This window comes from Oryza brachyantha, chromosome 4 (assembly GCF_000231095.2).
Source record: "Oryza brachyantha chromosome 4, ObraRS2, whole genome shotgun sequence".
Lineage (NCBI taxonomy): Eukaryota > Viridiplantae > Streptophyta > Magnoliopsida > Poales > Poaceae > Oryza > Oryza brachyantha.
This window is the reverse complement of record NC_023166.2, coordinates 18595760-18612885: the sequence shown is the minus strand read 5'-3', so window position 1 is coordinate 18612885 and position 17126 is coordinate 18595760. Positions and strand designations below refer to the sequence as shown.

Sequence of the window (17126 nt, the reverse complement as noted above, 5' to 3'; positions counted from 1 at the left end):
TCTTATTAAAAAAATTTTGAGATTAATATTTTTGTTTTTATTATATGATAAATCTACTTACGTGTGACTAATTTTTTTCTAATTTCCTGAAAAAATTTTAAATAAGACAGATGGTCAAACGTTGGACACGGAAACCGAAGAATTCATTTTTTTAGGACAGAAAGAGTATAAATTAAATTGTTCATCTTTCTCTATCCGTTTAGATTTTTAGATATAGCTGGCTGGTGGATACAAATCGGAGCTAGAGATATCGAGTTCGAATCATGATTGACGTATAATTAAATAAAATAATTGCAGTCCACGCTTGAGACTTGAGGAGAGAGTTGAAGTATATAAAATGAATTGTTTGTCTTTATCTATCCGCTTAGGCAAGTCTTGTATGACGGGAAGTAGTGTTGGAATATATAAAGTGAATTATCCATCTATTAGCTTAGACAAGTCTCGTGTGAGGAAGAGTGTAGCTTAGGCTGTCGTCCGGACCGATCATTTTAAAGCTCACACGTCGTGTTTGAGGTCGACGCAAACATGAGGATCTCCCGGGACTTGTTGATGCTTTGGTGCCGGCAGTGACATGTAACATGTTCCTGCAAATCCAACCAATCCATTTATGTTTCTTTTAAAGCAAAAAATGCCCAGTCACACAAGTTCAAAGTTGTGTTTTGTGAGGTGGATTAGCTTGCAGTTGTCACCATCAGCCTCGTCGATCTCAGCATTATCTAGGATCGGAAGCCTGGCAGGGTCACCACTACTACTAGAAACTGAGATTTTTTATTTTCTGGTAAGCCCAAGTGCAGTAGAATATTCGTCTACCTAACCAGGATTTGCCGCGGTTGATGGCGACGGCTCCGGCGCCGCTGTCTCGCCGGCGCAGGTCGACGGCGTTGGCGCCGCTGAACTGTGGCGGGGTGGGGGATTTCTGCCGCGTCTGCTGCCAACGCCCTGATGAAGAGAAGATGGCGGAGTGGTTCAGCTGCTGACGCGTGCGAGTGGCACTGTGACCCGTGCGCGAGAGGGTTCCTCTCATCGCGATTATCGGTCAGTCCGTCAGAGTGCGATGTGATTGTCGCGGTTTTGTTCCGGAAATATCCTCACATACACACCTCATGTCTTATGTTTATAAGGCACTGTTACCGTTCTTAAAAACTTTTTCTAAAAATATCATATCAAATTTTTAGACATCTAAATAAAGCATTAAATATATATAAATATCAAAACTAATTACATAGTTAGAAGAAATCGTGAGACGAATCTTTTGAGCCTAATTAAGACATGATTAGCCATAAGTGCTACAGTAACCAACATATGCCAGTGACTGGTTAATTAGACTAAAAGAATTCGTCTCGTAATTTTCAGACGGAATCTAAAATTTATTTTATAATTAGACTACATTTAATACTTCAAATCTATGACTGTACGCGTTGATTTGATTACTCTTTCAAAAAAATTGGAATCTAAACGGGACCTAAGTTAAAATTAAAATTTTTATTCTTAAATATAAAGTTGATTTTGAAGTTTTTTCATCATACTTTATTTTTTAGCCTTAACTTTTGGATCGATAAGGATATGTATATAAATATTTTATTTATAAATTATTTTATATTTATAAATATATCGTTTGACTTTTTTATAATCGCTCCCTTGATAATTTAATTTTTTTAACAAAAATGAAAAAATTAACCAGAAAAAAGTTTTGATATACCATGATCACGACATATCACGCGGATTTTACACTAGAACCACGATTAAAACCGTCATGACTATCGGCTAAAAAATGCTTCGTGCGGTTTGACCATACAGATCGCAATGGTACGATTCAAAATTTTTGAATTTAATTTATACGGCACTATCACCCGCCCACGGTTATCGTACTATCCTGGCCGTGAGCACGGAACGCACGAGATGGAGGAAGAAGGAAAACTGCAACGACTACGCCGGCAACAACAACAACTACTACTCCCGTATTCGCAACAGCAGCACCATCACCTGACAAAATCTTCCACGGAAAGAAAGGGAAACGTTACGGATTTTCCTTTTTTTTTTTGTTTTGTTTCATCAATCTCTCCCGGTGGTCAACTCCCCAGGGATCGCGTCACGGCGAGACGCTGATGGCTCCCAGCATCAGCCTGATTCAGCGTTGGATCGATCAGCAGCAAACGCGAACGGGGGCTCCGTGTTGGCCCGGCCGCCACCACCACCACCACCGCCACATGTCCGCATGGCGACGGAAACGGGGCGGCGTCGCGTGGGGAGGGGGGGGGGGCACCGGCTTATCGCTGGATCCTCTTGCCTCGCTTTGCCGCTATAGATTCACGTACCAGCAGCCATAAAATCACACGATTCGCACGGGAACACGCCACTGTTTGATAGGGTCCCGTCCCGTCTCCCCCCAAACACACACCATGTCGTGTCGTGGGAATCTTCTCCCGCCTCGACGACATGGCACGGTGCCACGCCGTGCCGCAATTCGCATCGCTCAATAGCAGAGATTTCCAAAAATATCACATCAAATTTTTAGACACCTAATCGATTTTAGACACCTAAATAGAACATTAAATATACATTGATATTAAAACTAATTACACAGTCACGAGGAAAATCGTGAGACAAAACTTTTGAACCTAATTAGTACGCGATTAGCCATAAGTGCTACAGTATCTACATGTGTTAATGATATATTAATTAGGCTCAAAAGATTCGTCTCATAGTTTCTCGATGGAATCTCTAATTTATTTTATAATTAGGCTACGTTTAATACTTCAAATAAGTGTAGGTTTATTCGATGTGATGTTTTTGTAAAAAAAATTTACAAACTACACTAGGCCTAACTATGAAGTATATGTATATCTGATAAAAAGTAAAGACAGATAATCTCGTCTCCGGTGAATTGGAGTTGGACCAGTAGGGCCCAGTGGAAGGGCCTGCCTGATAATTGCGCACGTTGGTGATGGGCCTGGTCCGCCTGGGCTGTCAGGCCGAGAGATTTGCAGGTGCCGCAGGGTTTTTTGGAAGTGCCAGGCAAGGTTCACGCCCCCAACCGTGTGTCGTCAGTTCGTGTTTTTATGGCCCCTCTGTGAATCTTTCAACAAGTTGCTCTCAAGTTTGAGCATGTTTCACCGAATTTTTTTTTGAATGGGTAACTATCTGCTGACAGAATTTTGATGAACTTTTTTAACCGTCGGATGTTATCCGAGATTCGTGATGACCATTTTGATATGCAGCAATATTGGTGCAGGATTCGCTCCTAGCCATGACCTTAGTATTGCAGGGCCGCACCTCTCTGTATCGAGCTGTAGCTGTGTAGTTTTTATCACATGCTACCTCCGTCTTGAATGTTTAAGGTCGTTAATTTTTTTATACACGTTTGATTATTTATTTTATTCAAAAAATTTATATAACTAATAATTATTTTTATATCATTTCATTTATTGTTAAATATAGTTTTATGCATATCTATAGCTTTATATATTTGATAAGTTTTTTGAATAAGATAAATAATTAAACATGTATAAAAAAATCAACGGCGTCAAACATTTGGGGACAGCGGGAGTATAATTTAAGACTAATTTATTTAGGGACAGAGTACAATTACATTCGAAATAAATAAATACCAGTTGTATTTTAATTTATGCTATAATTGTATTGTAGTTATATTTTATAGTTTTTTGAGATTGAGGAGTCATCTCGAAGAAGAAAAACCAGAGAAACGGCAGGAGTCAAAGTCGTTCCTTGTCCACTCACTCGATCGAGCTCCTTCGATCAAGTCATGCATGGCGGCTGATGGCTGGCGCCGATTCGATCATTCGATCGAGACAAAACGCAACGCATGCGAGCGTAGAGACACATCATCATCAGGGTCATGTTCCTCTCCTCCATCTTGCATTTCTCCGGGGGTGATTGTTTAACTTTTCGAGAAAAAATCAAACGATATATTTATATATAAAAATAAATCGTGAATAAAACTCAAAAATCTACTTTAAGACTGAAAATTTAAATTTTAGTTTGTAATGATAGGTAGAAGGAAAAAAAAAAGATGGGTGCTTGTCGCAAACTCGCACCCACTTGCCTGGCCGTCGCCGTCATCCTGGTGTTCGTCCAGTAATCCGGGCAGCATCTGCGTTCAGACTTCAGGGACTACGTTAATGATACTGTTTTGGTTGTTACTCTCATAATCAGATCTGATAACGACAGTTTTCTGATCTTAAAATTACTGACTTGAGATGTCAGTTAAAAGAATATTCAGTTGAATCCCTCTCTCTCTCTCTGTGTGGCTTCTGAAATGAAATCTGAATGAAATCGTGAGAGCAGCAGTACTGCAGTAGCATACACGAGCCGAGCGAGTGGCCTTAGTTGAAAACTTTTGATAATTCCTCAGTTAGTACATGGATCGACTAAATGATTCCCCGGCTTGATCTGTCTTGTTGTTTCCCCAAGCTAGTTTAAAATTTCCATCCTGGTAGTTTCTTTTTTATTTATTTTGTCTGAACTTATGTGCTCAGTGAAGCCAACTAGTTGCATTCCTCTCGGCAAGTTGGTACCAGACAACGGCAAGCACCATGAGTCCGAGTCACTGCCCTCGTTTTTAGCCAAGCTTGCGTTAGTCTGAGCAGTCCAACAAGTGATAAACACATGCTTATTCATTTTTTTTATTGCAAAACGATGTCAATGAACTATGAATTCGACAGCAATTCAACGAAAGATTTTACTTCGACAGACTAACAGATAGCATGCGGAAACTATGAATTCTCTGGTCAGAAAGTGGCGCGACTGAACAATTTGAAGGTAAGCGATGCTCGGCCGTGGCCTCATCTCTAGTCGTTATGGATTATGAATTATCATGGACACACATTTTAAACTCTGTAAAAGGTGTTTTTCGTATAAAAGAAATTTCACGTATAAATTTTCTAAAACAAGATTTTCATTTTGGACTCTCTCTACGTTGTTTATTTGACTTTGTTAACTTTTGTATCAACGTTTAAACATTTATTTTACTTAAAAATTCTGTGCAAATATTTAAAATTATAAGTCATATATAAAGTATATTTAGTGATAAACAAATCATAGAAAATAATTAATAATTACGTAGGATTTTCTAGAATATAATCAAATATATATCTAAAAGACAATGATACAAAATAAAAAAAAATCAAATAAACTAGTTACGGAGTATTAACATGGTTGTTTATATCCTCAAATCAATATAAAATAAATCAGAAAAAAATCAGTCTGGCTACGATCATGTCTAAATTTCAGTGCAGCTAGCATAGCGGTAGCAGGCTAGGAGCATCTTGATAGTTGACTTTGTATCGTTCGACCTTGAGAGTTCACGTGAAAAGGGGAGATAATTTAAATAACACGAATGATTAAACGTGATTAAAAATTACATAAAATATTATGGAGAGAGTACGTCAATACACCATTGTTATTCCACGGTTTAAACGAGCAATAAGGTATACATCCGTGGTTGCGGCGGCGCAAATCATGGAGCCTGCCGGCCGGCCGCAACGCTAGAAAGCAAAGCCACGCTGGTGGTGGCCGAGCTGGCCGCCGCTTGGCCGTGTCCGGCCGTTTCCCCGCACACATGCGTCCATCCATGTCCCTGCGGCTTCACTAATCCAAGATTTGGGTTCAGACCTTGCATGAAGCTAGTAAGCTACTACCTCCGTGCTATAATAAATTTATTTTTTATTTCTGTGTTAATGCTTTGATTATTCATCTTACTAAAAATTTTATATAAAAAATTTAAAATTAGTCACGTATAAAATATTATTCATGTTTTACCATCTAGTAACAATAAAAATATTAATCATAAAAATATTTTAAATAAGACGAAATATATCTAACAACTAAAAAATAAACTTAGTATACGACAATAGAGGTATTATTGCTTTACTGGTTTCCTTCTCACCCCAATCCTTTCCCCACCCGAGTTTCTGCATATGCAAAAATTTACGAGTGCTCCTCGCACTATCAGGTGACAACGATGATAGTGTTGTTTAATTACTCCGAGAACATCTGAAACAATTCGATCAAAACCTTTTTTTTTCTGTTTTCTTTGTCATGTTGTGTGTGCAGAAATCATTGTATGGCAAGTGGGTGTCACTTAATTAATCGTAAGGGTATTCCACACATGTTATTTTTTTTTTGTAATGGCACAGTTTTAATTGGTGGCCAACCCTTCTGATAACTAACCAAAGAGATCTGCACGTGAATTTTTTTAAAATAAAAAAGACTTGCAAATAGTCCAAAGTTTTCAGCCTGATTTCTTGTCCGAAACTTTTATACCACTGTTCTCAATCGCGACCAAATGTTCAAGTACCAAACTGACCCTGAAATTCAGTACCAACCATTTTACCGGTTCTATTGCTATCCATGAACAAGCTGCAACGGTCTAGTACGACGGTTCAAAATTTTTGGGCTTTGTTTGTGGAGCAATTTTACTGTTTTTGAGAAGGTACTATGAGATACTAAAATTTTAGTGTAAAATTTGGTACTTTTATTACTACTAAAATTTATTTACAGTACATTCTCAAGTACCGTAAAATTGCTTTTCTTTGTGTGATTAGAAGAATGCCTTCATGGAAGTCAAACTAACAATTCCACTTGGTTATGGTCAATTTATGGTCCGGATCAATGACCAAAATTTGCTTATGCTTATAAGCTAAAATTTAAATTTTTAACTCTAAATTTAGAGTTGATTTAGTGGTTTTTCATCAAAGTTTATTTTCTATTTTTGGCTTTTAGATCCTATAAAATATGTATATAAAAGTTATATTCACAAATTATTTCTGTTTGTAAATATGCCGCCCCCATTACCTCAACAGGCCAACTCAGTTGACCTTATTTTTTTTATACCTAAGCATGCGTTGATCTTTATCCTAAGCAGTTCCAAAAGGTGTTCGTCCTTTCTGATGGCTTCGCAACTGATCGCTGAAAAAAAAACGACTTTCAATTGATACAAGAACAACTAGTAGCAATTTTATCACGGTGGATTCAAAATCAGCAGCTCTACCATTCTGACCAGTCCATCTTGAAATCCTAAACCAGCAAAGGATTTTTACTAGAGTCCCAACCACAAAGCAACAACACTTAACCAGAATGAACTCTGAACTCTGATCACTCAAAACTTTTTTTTTTTTGCCCAGAGACAACAGAAACGTTGAAGCCTTCACCGTGGTACTGCTCAGATTGCGGCGGCCGGAGAATTCGGTCACATGGAGGCGGCGATCATGTCGGCACGGCAACCGTAGCTGGATCTCGTTGCGTTGCGTGTAGCATCCGGCGGGCATGGTCCCATCTCGTCGTCCTTCCCGCCACTTTTGGAGTCAAACTGTGCCCTATCTCTTCGCGCGTTGACGCGACCAGGGAGCTCGTTGACCTCACAGTGGATGCCAGATCGCCGATTGCCACCCCCGATTTGAAGTTTTCTTTATACGCGCTTGCGATTTTGGTCATGGAGGGATAAATTTGCAAGCGAAAATGGCTGCGCGTTGCAAGGAGAGGAGCTGCAGGTCAGTGGTACTGCCTGTTCTTGCCGTCGTCTTGGTGGCGCTGCCGTTCACGGCGGCGGCGCCGACGGCCTCGGGCGCTGTCTTTGATGCGTCGGTGTCCGTGCAGCTCGAGGCGTTGCTGGAGTTCAAGAAGGGCGTCACCGACGATCCGCTCGGGGTGCTGGCTGGATGGGCGGCGGGGAAGGCCGGTGACGTCCGCGGCGGCGCGCTGCCGCGGCATTGCAACTGGACCGGCGTCGCCTGCGACGGCGCCGGCCATATCACGTCCATCCAGCTGATGGAGTCCAAGCTCCGGGGCACGCTCACGCCGTTCGTCGGCAACATCTCGACGCTGCAGATCCTCGACCTGACGTCGAACGGGTTCGCCGGCGCCATCCCGCGGCAGCTCGGCCGCCTCGGCGAGCTCGAACAGCTGGTCGTTTCTTCGAACTACTTCACCGGCGGCATCCCGAGCAGCCTCTGCAATTGCTCGGCGATGCTGGCTCTCGCCCTGAACGTCAACAACCTCACCGGTGCAATCCCTTCCTGCATTGGTGATCTGTCCAAGCTCGAGATATTCGAAGCCTACATGAACAATCTCGACGGCGAGTTGCCGCCATCTTTCATGAAGCTCACAGGTCTCATGGTTGTCGACCTCAGCATCAACCAGCTCTCCGGTTCGATCTCGCCGGAGATCGGCAACTTGTCCAACCTTGAGATTCTTCAGCTGTACGAGAACCGGTTCTCCGGCGCCGTCCCGCGGGAGCTCGGCCGGTGCAAGAACCTGACCTTGCTCAACATATACAGCAACAGGTTCACCGGCGAGATCCCCGGGGAGCTCGGTGAGCTCACGAACCTGGTGGCGCTGCGTTTGTACAAGAACGCACTCACGGCGGAGATCCCCCGGTCACTCCGGCGTTGCACGTCGCTGTTGAATCTCGACCTGTCAATGAACCAGCTCACCGGCTCCATCCCGCCGGAGCTCGGCGAGCTCCGGTCGCTTCAGAGATTGTCGATCCATGCCAACCAGCTCGCCGGAACTGTCCCGGCGTCCCTGACGAATCTCGTCAACCTAACCATCCTGGAGCTGAGCTACAACCTCCTATCCGGTCCGCTTCCGGCGAACATCGGGTCCCTCCGGAATCTCCAGAAGTTGGTCATCCAGGGCAACTCGCTCTCCGGGCAAATTCCGGCGAGCATCTCCAACTGCACGCTGCTGTCCAACGCGAGCATGAGCTTCAACATGTTCTCCGGGCCATTGCCGGCGGGGCTTGGCCGGCTACAGGGCCTCGTGTTCTTGTCGCTCGGCAGCAACTCCTTGTCCGGCGACATACCCGATGATCTGTTCGACTGCGGCAACCTCAAGAAGCTGAGCCTGGCGTTCAACAACTTCACCGGCGGCCTGAGCCGCCGCGTCGGCCATCTCGCTAACCTCACGTTGCTCCAGCTGCAGGGGAACGCTCTGTCTGGGACGATACCGGAGGAGATCGGCAACCTGACGAACCTCATCGGCTTGGAGCTCCGCATGAATCAGTTCGCCGGACACGTCCCGGCGAGCATCTCCAGCATGTCCTCACTCCAGGTTCTCGATCTGGGGCAGAATCACCTCGAAGGCGTCTTCCCCGAGGAGGTATTCGAGCTTCGGCAGCTCACCCTCCTCGACGCCTCGTCGAACAGATTCGCCGGCCCCATCCCCGACGCCGTCGCCAACCTCCGGTCGCTCTCCCTCCTGAACCTGTCGAGCAACATGCTGAACGGCGCGGTGCCCGCCGCGCTGGGCAGGCTCGACCAGCTCCTCACGCTGGACCTCTCGCACAACCGCCTCGCCGGCGCCATCCCCGGCGCGGTGATCGCGAGCATGAGCAACGTGCAGATGTACCTCAACCTGTCGAACAACCTGTTCACGGGCCCGATCCCTCCGGAGATCGGCGGCCTCGTGATGGTGCAGGCCATCGACCTATCGAACAACCAGCTGTCCGGCGGCGTCCCGGCGAGGCTCGCCGGATGCAAGAACCTCTACTCCCTCGACCTCTCTCACAACAACCTCACCGGATCACTGCCGGCGCAACTCTTCCCCCAGCTCGACCTGCTGACGAGTCTGAACATCTCCGGCAACGATCTCGACGGAGAGATCCCCGCCAACATCGCCGCCCTGAAGCACTTACAAACGCTGGACGTGTCGAGGAACGCGTTCGCCGGCGCCATCCCGCTGGCGCTGGCGAACCTGACGACGCTCCGGTCTCTCAACCTGTCGTCGAACCACTTCGAGGGTCCCGTCCCGGACGCCGGTTTGTTCCGGAACCTGACCATGTCGAGCCTTCAGGGGAATGCCGGCCTCTGCGGCGGGAAGCTCCTCGCGCCATGCCACGCCGGCGGGAAGCGGGCGTTCTCGCGGACAGGGCTCGTGATCCTGATCGTGCTGTTGGTGCTGTCGATGCTGCTCCTCTTAATGGTCGCCATGATACTGCTCGTTATGTACCGCCGGCACAAGAGGAAGAGAGGAGGCATTCGCATGGCCCGCAGCTCGTCGGAAGCCGCCGTCGTCGTGCCGGAGTTGAGGAGGTTCAGCTACAGCGAGCTGGATGCCGCCACCAACTCGTTCGACCAGGGCAGCGTCCTCGGGAGCAGCAACCTGAGCACGGTCTACAAGGGCGTGCTCGCCGAGCCCGACGGCCGGAAGGTCGTCGCCGTGAAGCGGCTCAACCTGGAGCAGTTCCCGTCCAAGTCCGACAAGTGCTTCCTCACCGAGCTCGCCACGCTGAGCCGGCTGAGGCACAAGAACCTGGTTCGCGTGGTCGGGTACGCGTGGGAGGCCGGCAAGATCAAGGCCCTGGTCCTCGAGTACATGGACAACGGCGACCTGGACGGCGCGATTCACCGGCGAGCCGCTGACGGCGTCGCGCCGCCGCGGTGGACGGTCCGGGAGCGGCTGCGCGTGTGCGTCTCGGTGGCGCACGGGCTGGTGTACCTGCACTCCGGGTACGACTTCCCCGTCGTGCACTGTGACGTGAAGCCGTCGAACGTCCTGCTCGACGGCGACTGGGAGGCGCACGTGAGCGACTTCGGCACGGCGCGCATGCTGGGCGTCCATCTGGCCGCCGCCGACGCGGTGGCGCAGTCGACGGCGTCGTCGTCGGCGTTCTGTGGCACCGTCGGGTACATGGCTCCAGGTAACCAATCCTCTCCATTTCGTGCCAATGCATCGTGCCATTTCGGTTCCAGTGATCGCCTGAACTGAGCAAAGCGTCTAACTCTGCATCGAAAAAAAAAATTCAGAGTTCGCGTACATGAGGACGGTGTCGACGAAGGCGGACGTGTTCAGCTTCGGCGTCCTGATGATGGAGCTCTTCACGAGGCGACGGCCGACGGGGACGATCGAGGAGGACGGCGTGCCGCTGACGCTGCAGCAGCTCGTCGACAACGCGGTCTCGAGGGGCCTCGACGGCGTCCACGCCGTCCTCGACCCTGGCACGAAGGTGGCCGCCGAGGCCGACCTGTCCACGGCGGCGGACGTGCTCACCCTGGCCCTGTCCTGCGCCGCGTTCGAGCCGGCTGACCGGCCTGACATGGACGCCGTGCTCTCGTCGCTGCTCAAGATGAGCAAGCTCCTCGGAGAAGACTGAAAAATAAAATGCTAAACTCTCACTGCAAAATGCAGCAGTGAACGCTTGCTTATGTGCAAATCTGCAAACGCTTGCAAGATTCAGAGTTTCAGTTCATGCCAAGTGTATCATCGAGCAAATGCTCATCGTTTTTCAGTTCTTGCACAGTGAGCGTTCTTCACTGATGAGTGTCCTGTGCATGGTCAAGGTGCCATTCGTGTGAGTGAGCTGATCTGAATTAATGTTAGAACCGTGCAGGTGCAGTGGTCACATACACTATGTGCTAATTAAGTACACATAGGACTTTTTACTGTGATCTTTATTGAAACAAAACAAAATTACAAAATACTACTAATCAAGTAATTAACAAAGTAAAAAATATATTTTTTTCTACTGGTAATATAATATTACAGTAAAATGCATCGAAAAGTTGCCCTATAGAGTTTCAGTTCATGCCAGGTGTATCATCGAGCAAATGCACATCATTTTTCAGTTCTTGAACAGTGAACGTTCTTCACTAATGAGTGTCCTGTGCATGGTCAAGGTGCCATTCGTGTGAGTGAGCTGATCTGAGCTGAGCTGAATTAATGTTAGAGCAGGGCAGGTGCAGTGGTAGGTATCAATCCTGCCCATGCTGCCTGAAGGTATGGGTCTGAAGTGGTACCAAAGTTTCTGCCTTTTGACTCTCAAAAACTTTCAGAGCTGCAACATACCTGTATGTGCAGACCCTGCAGGCGAGAATGGAAGCTGAAAGATTCGATGGAGCTGAGACAATATATTATTATCTGAGCTGCATGAGTGCAAACAAAAGTGATGAACTCATCAAAGCAGGTTAACGTGAATTATGGCTTCCCAGATGTAGATGTGTCTTTTGAATCCCCGGCAATTGCTTGTTGGTGGGCAGAAGAATGTCTCCTGATAACTCTCTCTCATCTACTACTTCTCAAGATTAGGTGTAAATTAACTAATGCCAATTCTGTCATTACAATCTGTTCATATCACAACTACATGTTTAGCTAGGCATATGATAGTCTGAAAATTTTTAACTGCACCCCCAATGCTGCAATTCTATGAAATACTGGATTAAATTAGCCATGCTCATTTGCATGTCAGATGCACACAATTAAGCAGGAGCAGGAAGTACACTGTCTGCTAATATACAGTACAGACATCACAAAAAAGTTTCAGATCTTGTATGCACAAAACATGAGGAAGCGTCAGATGTGCATAGAAAGCAAGCAAGATCAGGATCACCACTATTTATTGACGTACAAAATCAACTAGTTAACTACAATAGATTCATCAGTACTCGATCCATTGAGCACCTTGTTGCATCTCCAGGAACACCATGAACTGAGGGCTATATTCAGTCTGGAGTCTAGACTGCTTCTTCTGCTGCTGATCTCTTAGCAACTCGTCAGGCTATCATCATTCCATGAAGTTGTAAGACGAATTCCTCTCCGTGATCCAACCGCTGTTGTGGCCACTGCTACTAGCTAGACCTCTCCTCTGCTGCTCCTGCATTAGGGATGAACTACTCATCAGTCATGATGGATAGCATTGTTCATGTGCAGAAACTCTCCTTTCTCTCAAGCAGTTATAGTACATGTAAGCGTTTCCTGAAGACTAGTAGAAGTTATAGTAGTACATGTCATATAAAATACATGGACATATATAAAACTATAAACACATATCAAGGCGATATAAAATTTAGTAAAGATATTAATTAACGGAGGATGAACTACGCACCGGCGTGTATAATTGTAATTTTGGAGGCCTGAGGAAGTTCTGGGGCGGCTCTGAAGGGTGCAAATTCTGCATCTGGCTCAAGAAATCAGACTCGACGTTAGACTGTCGCTGTGGGGTGGAGTGTGTTATCTGAAATGGCCGGGGCTCAGAGGGACGCAATGGAGGAATTTGAGCAGGATCAGCTGTGATATAGTGCATGTATTGCTGCAGCTCAGGAGGCACAACCGGAGCCATCCCTTTCCCCATGACCAGCATCTGTGTGCATGACATGATCATGATCAGAACGTACATGAAAACTGGATTGTTACTTGATTTAACACTGTTTCAGATGTAACTTGCATGGCAATTCAAGAAGATCTGCAGGCTAACAGACCTTTCAAATAGCAAAGTTCTCTCAGCATAGAGATCGAAAACTAAGCACAAAAAGATCAGGTGATCTTGGTTCTAATCAACTTGATTATATCTTATGTTCGATTCTATTAGTACCTGGAGTTGTAGCTGGAGTGACTTGAGGTAGTCGATCGCTTCATCCAGCATCGACACTTTGTCGGTCTGAAACAGCAAGAAGATCAGAACTGAATGGCTCAACAGGAGATGCATCAAAGATGCACCACATGTATTACCTTGGTGCAATTTGGAAGTAGCTCTTGCAGCGCCTTCAGCTTCTCATTGATCCTATCCCTCCTCCTCTACAGACACCCAGATCAAAGATAAGAAACATCAAGTGCATGCTCATGAAGCAGCAGTTGTGATCGATTTGCACGGTAACAACCTACCCTTTCTGAAAAATTGTGGAACTCAGCAGATCTGCTTCTCCTGGTCGGGGTAGGCCTTCTTGCTTCCATCAGATCTTTTGACGAATTTATTCACCTCCCTGACAACAAGATGAGCAACGAAACCCAACATATCCAACAGATTAAAATCACATACAAACAAGAAGAATGACAAAACTGTCTAGAGCCTAAGATCAGCAGCAGAGACAGCATCAAGTTTTTCCTTGCCATGCATACCCGTTACTGGACCTTCTTGGCTGCCTCTTCCTCCTTCACCACCTCCACCTTATGAACTGATACTGCCTATCAATGGCCACCTGGTCCAGCCCTAAGCTGGCCCAGAGAGATGGAGAGTTCTGAGAGCTTTCTTGGTGACAAGATGGTCTCTTTCGACCCACCAACCTTTAGCTCCAGGGATAGTAGTATTTATGCCATCTGATTTCTAGTATAAGCTTTTGCACCATGGCAGGGCTGGGTATAGCTAGTGAGAGCAAGCACTGTAGTTATCCTTATCTTTCACCGGCCGTGTGGAATTTCTTGTTTGGATCGTCAGCCTCTACCATGTATCTGAGTCTCTGATGGGACTTTGTTTACGATTTTTGTAGTGGTGCCCATGAGGTCAATCATTTCACCTACCTTGGTATAGGTGATGGCTCTAACTTGACTTGCAAAGAAAGAGTCCGTCAAGGTACAGTACTATGCACACACTGTTTCTTCAGACTAGTGAGGGCTTTCTGCAGGACTCCACAAGAAATCAGGTTCAGAGATCAGCCTGAAAAAAAGATACGCAGTACATTAGTAAATGTTCAGAAAATCACGACTGATATGATGAATGTGAAACTAGCATATGATGTTTGTCGTTCAATATCAGTTTCAATTATGATTGAGGATCTGTTAATTCGAAGGTATCATCTGAAAATTTTGGCGTTATTTTTGATCTTGGAGAAGAGTATACCCGCTAACCAGCAACCACTAGACTGTTTGCTTATAAAACCACCAAATCTTTTAAAGATAATGGTAGAGCTACTAAACTAGTGAACAGAAAACTGCAAGCGATAAAAATGATACTACTACTGCTACAACAAGCTTGGTTCTGAAAAGTTCTAAGATCCAACTTTAATTAGCATCTGATTGGTTGCTCATGTGCGACCTTTATTATGAAACAGATGTGACTACTGACGAGAGCAATATTGAAAACAAGCATCGAGCAGACATGTGCAGTGAGGAGGACGCTGGCATGCACGCATGGCATGCTGCGTGCTACCTAACATGATCAGCTAGCTCAGCTCGCAGCCCATGCGTTGCTTCTGAAACAAACCCTCGGGAACCAGATGAATGGCGGCATGGTGAAGCAGCAGCAGCACTGAATCAAGCAGCATTGCAGCAGGAAGAAAGAACAAAGAACACAGTCTTCTCCTCACCCCTAACACTAGCTAGCTAGCTTCGCTGATCGATCGATGGTTATCTCCCTAGTGGATTAACCCAAGAGATGGGTTTTGATTACGGCGCAGTAGTTGCAGAGATGAAGCGGATTCTTCAGGTAGGGGGAGCGTCGTCACCGGAAAGGTAGCGTCCAAGAAGCGCCCATGCCGCTGCTGTTGCGAGCTGGGGGGTGGGGGGGATGAGGTGGGAGACGCAGGAAGGGAACAAGGGAGGCAGTCACCTCCATTATTTTGGCCGCTAGCTTTCGTAGCCCGGACGCACGCATGCGATCCGGAAGAAGAAGAGGCCATCCTCCTAGGCCCGGTAGCTAGGTCGTCGAGATAGATGTGATGCGATGCGACGCCGGCCGCGCCGTGCTGCGCGTGCCTGCCAGGCTCAGGTTCGGTGACCACGCCGACGGTGACGGCCGCCAGATTCCGGCGGCCACCGCGCGTGCGTGACGGCGATTCGATCGCCGCGAGTCGTCGCCGATGGCGCACGGCGGCGGGTCGGTTTAACTCTTCATCTTATTTTAAAAAAAATACGATTAATATTTTATTTTTATTAGATGATAAAACATAATAATACTTTATGTGTGACTAATATTTTAAAATTTCTTGAATTTTTTTAAAATAAAACAAATGGTCAAACACTTGACACAAAAACCGAAAAGTTGGTTTTTTCAAGGACAAATGGGTACGTGAGTAAGAAAAACTTTATGTATAAAAACATTAACCACACAACATACATTTAAATTTTGAGTTAATTTTAGTTTGGGCCAGCTATATTTACCCTAGTTTCACAATGGACTAGGCTCAAACACATATTTTCATATAAAACCACCTAATATAGTCATTTGTTGCATTTTGGACCGGGTTTTCTGACTTGGACCGTCACGTTGTTTTTGGCCCATGCCACGTGAGCAAACATCTGGTAGATTCAGTCAGGGAAGAGAGAAGGTAGCAGTCGTGGAGTCCTAGGGAAGAGAAGTCCTAGCGCTGGATTTTCCGTTGTGAGGAGAGAAGAGGAACACACTGCCATCACACCGTGGAGGCGGAGTTCATCGACAACTCGGTCTCCACCCTCGCCAGTGACGGCTCTAGCGCCTGCAAGTTTGAAGTGGAGCAGCTGCCAGAGTACAAACATGAACCTGATTATCATGGCAAAGAGTATGATACTAATTTACTCTGCTTGTGTCAAAGAAGGCCTGCTCGTCGTGTTGCGAGTTCAGGAGTTAACACAGGGATACGGTTTCTAGGATGCTCGAGAAAAGCATGCACTATCTTACAAAGGCCAATTCAGACACAGACACATATATATATTTGTTCGTAGACTTCAGTTGGTACAAAAGAAAGCTTAGGCTGCAACAACCATCACTGTGTTGAGAACCAATAGTTCATTCTGCCTCTGCTCGTGCCGCTGCCCCTCCCTCTTCCAGTCAATCGGCCCCTTGCATTGCCTCTACCACCATTCATGCCAATAGATGGAGCCTCATTTGAGTTTTGAGGGGAGGAAGATGCAGCCCCACGTTTTCTTGCCTATATGCAACAAAAAAATATCAGATGTCTATAAAACTTAGATGCTAAAATTTTAAAGGTCAAACTAACCTTAATGGTTGCTGCCCTAAGTTGAAGATCAGGTTTAAGAGGTTGCCCACAAGTTCTGTATGTGTGTCCATTCCTTCTACAATTTGAGCATGTAACTGTAGTCTTCCTAGCTGGTCCTTGCACTCTAGGCCCCTCATCTGGTCCTCTCCGCCTATTTTTCTTTGGCTTTCCAATATGTTTCTCAAACTTTGGTGGATCAATATCAGGTGAGTTTGTTTTGGTCCAGCCATGTTCATCGGGGACTGGATAGATAACTCCAGTGTATGTTCTCATGTAAGCATCCTTTCTAAAATAGTCATCGACATAATCTTCAGGTGTATGGCCTGCTTTGTATAAAGCACAAACAGCATGTTTGCAAGGGATTCCTGTTAGCTGCCATTTGTGACAAGCACATGTCCTTGCAGTTATGTCCACTGCATAAGATCTGTCTGAGCAATGCACTTCCCAAGTGGTTAAGTTTGACTGATAACACCAGCAATATCTTGC

General features: G+C 45.9%; 2 protein-coding genes across 3 annotated transcripts; one reads left to right on the top strand and one right to left on the bottom strand.

The window, feature by feature from the left end:
- Positions 1-7451: 7451 nt before the first annotated feature.
- Positions 7452-11111, top strand: LOC102718082 (LRR receptor-like serine/threonine-protein kinase FLS2). The gene is made up of 2 exons (XM_040523098.1): positions 7452-10657; positions 10764-11111. The coding sequence occupies exons 1-2, from the start codon at positions 7477-7479 to the stop codon at positions 11108-11110; spliced, it is 3528 nt and encodes a 1175-aa protein (XP_040379032.1). The 5' UTR covers positions 7452-7476; the 3' UTR covers position 11111.
- A 1003-nt stretch (positions 11112-12114) lies between these two features.
- LOC102705999 (transcription factor PIF1-like) lies at positions 12115-14292 on the bottom strand. Of its 2 annotated transcripts, none has more exons than XM_006652770.3 (6): positions 13849-14292; positions 13615-13712; positions 13462-13527; positions 13325-13390; positions 12839-13093; positions 12115-12607 (listed from the first exon to the last, which is right to left on the bottom strand). In XM_006652770.3, exons 2-6 carry the CDS (start codon positions 13681-13683, stop codon positions 12518-12520), a joined length of 546 nt encoding a protein of 181 aa, XP_006652833.1. In that variant the 5' UTR covers positions 13684-13712; positions 13849-14292; the 3' UTR covers positions 12115-12517. The 2 variants fall into 2 exon arrangements, with proteins under 2 accessions (XP_006652833.1, XP_015691808.1); XM_015836322.2 differs by having other exon boundaries at positions 13820-13865.
- Between the last annotated feature and the right edge of the window lie 2834 nt (positions 14293-17126).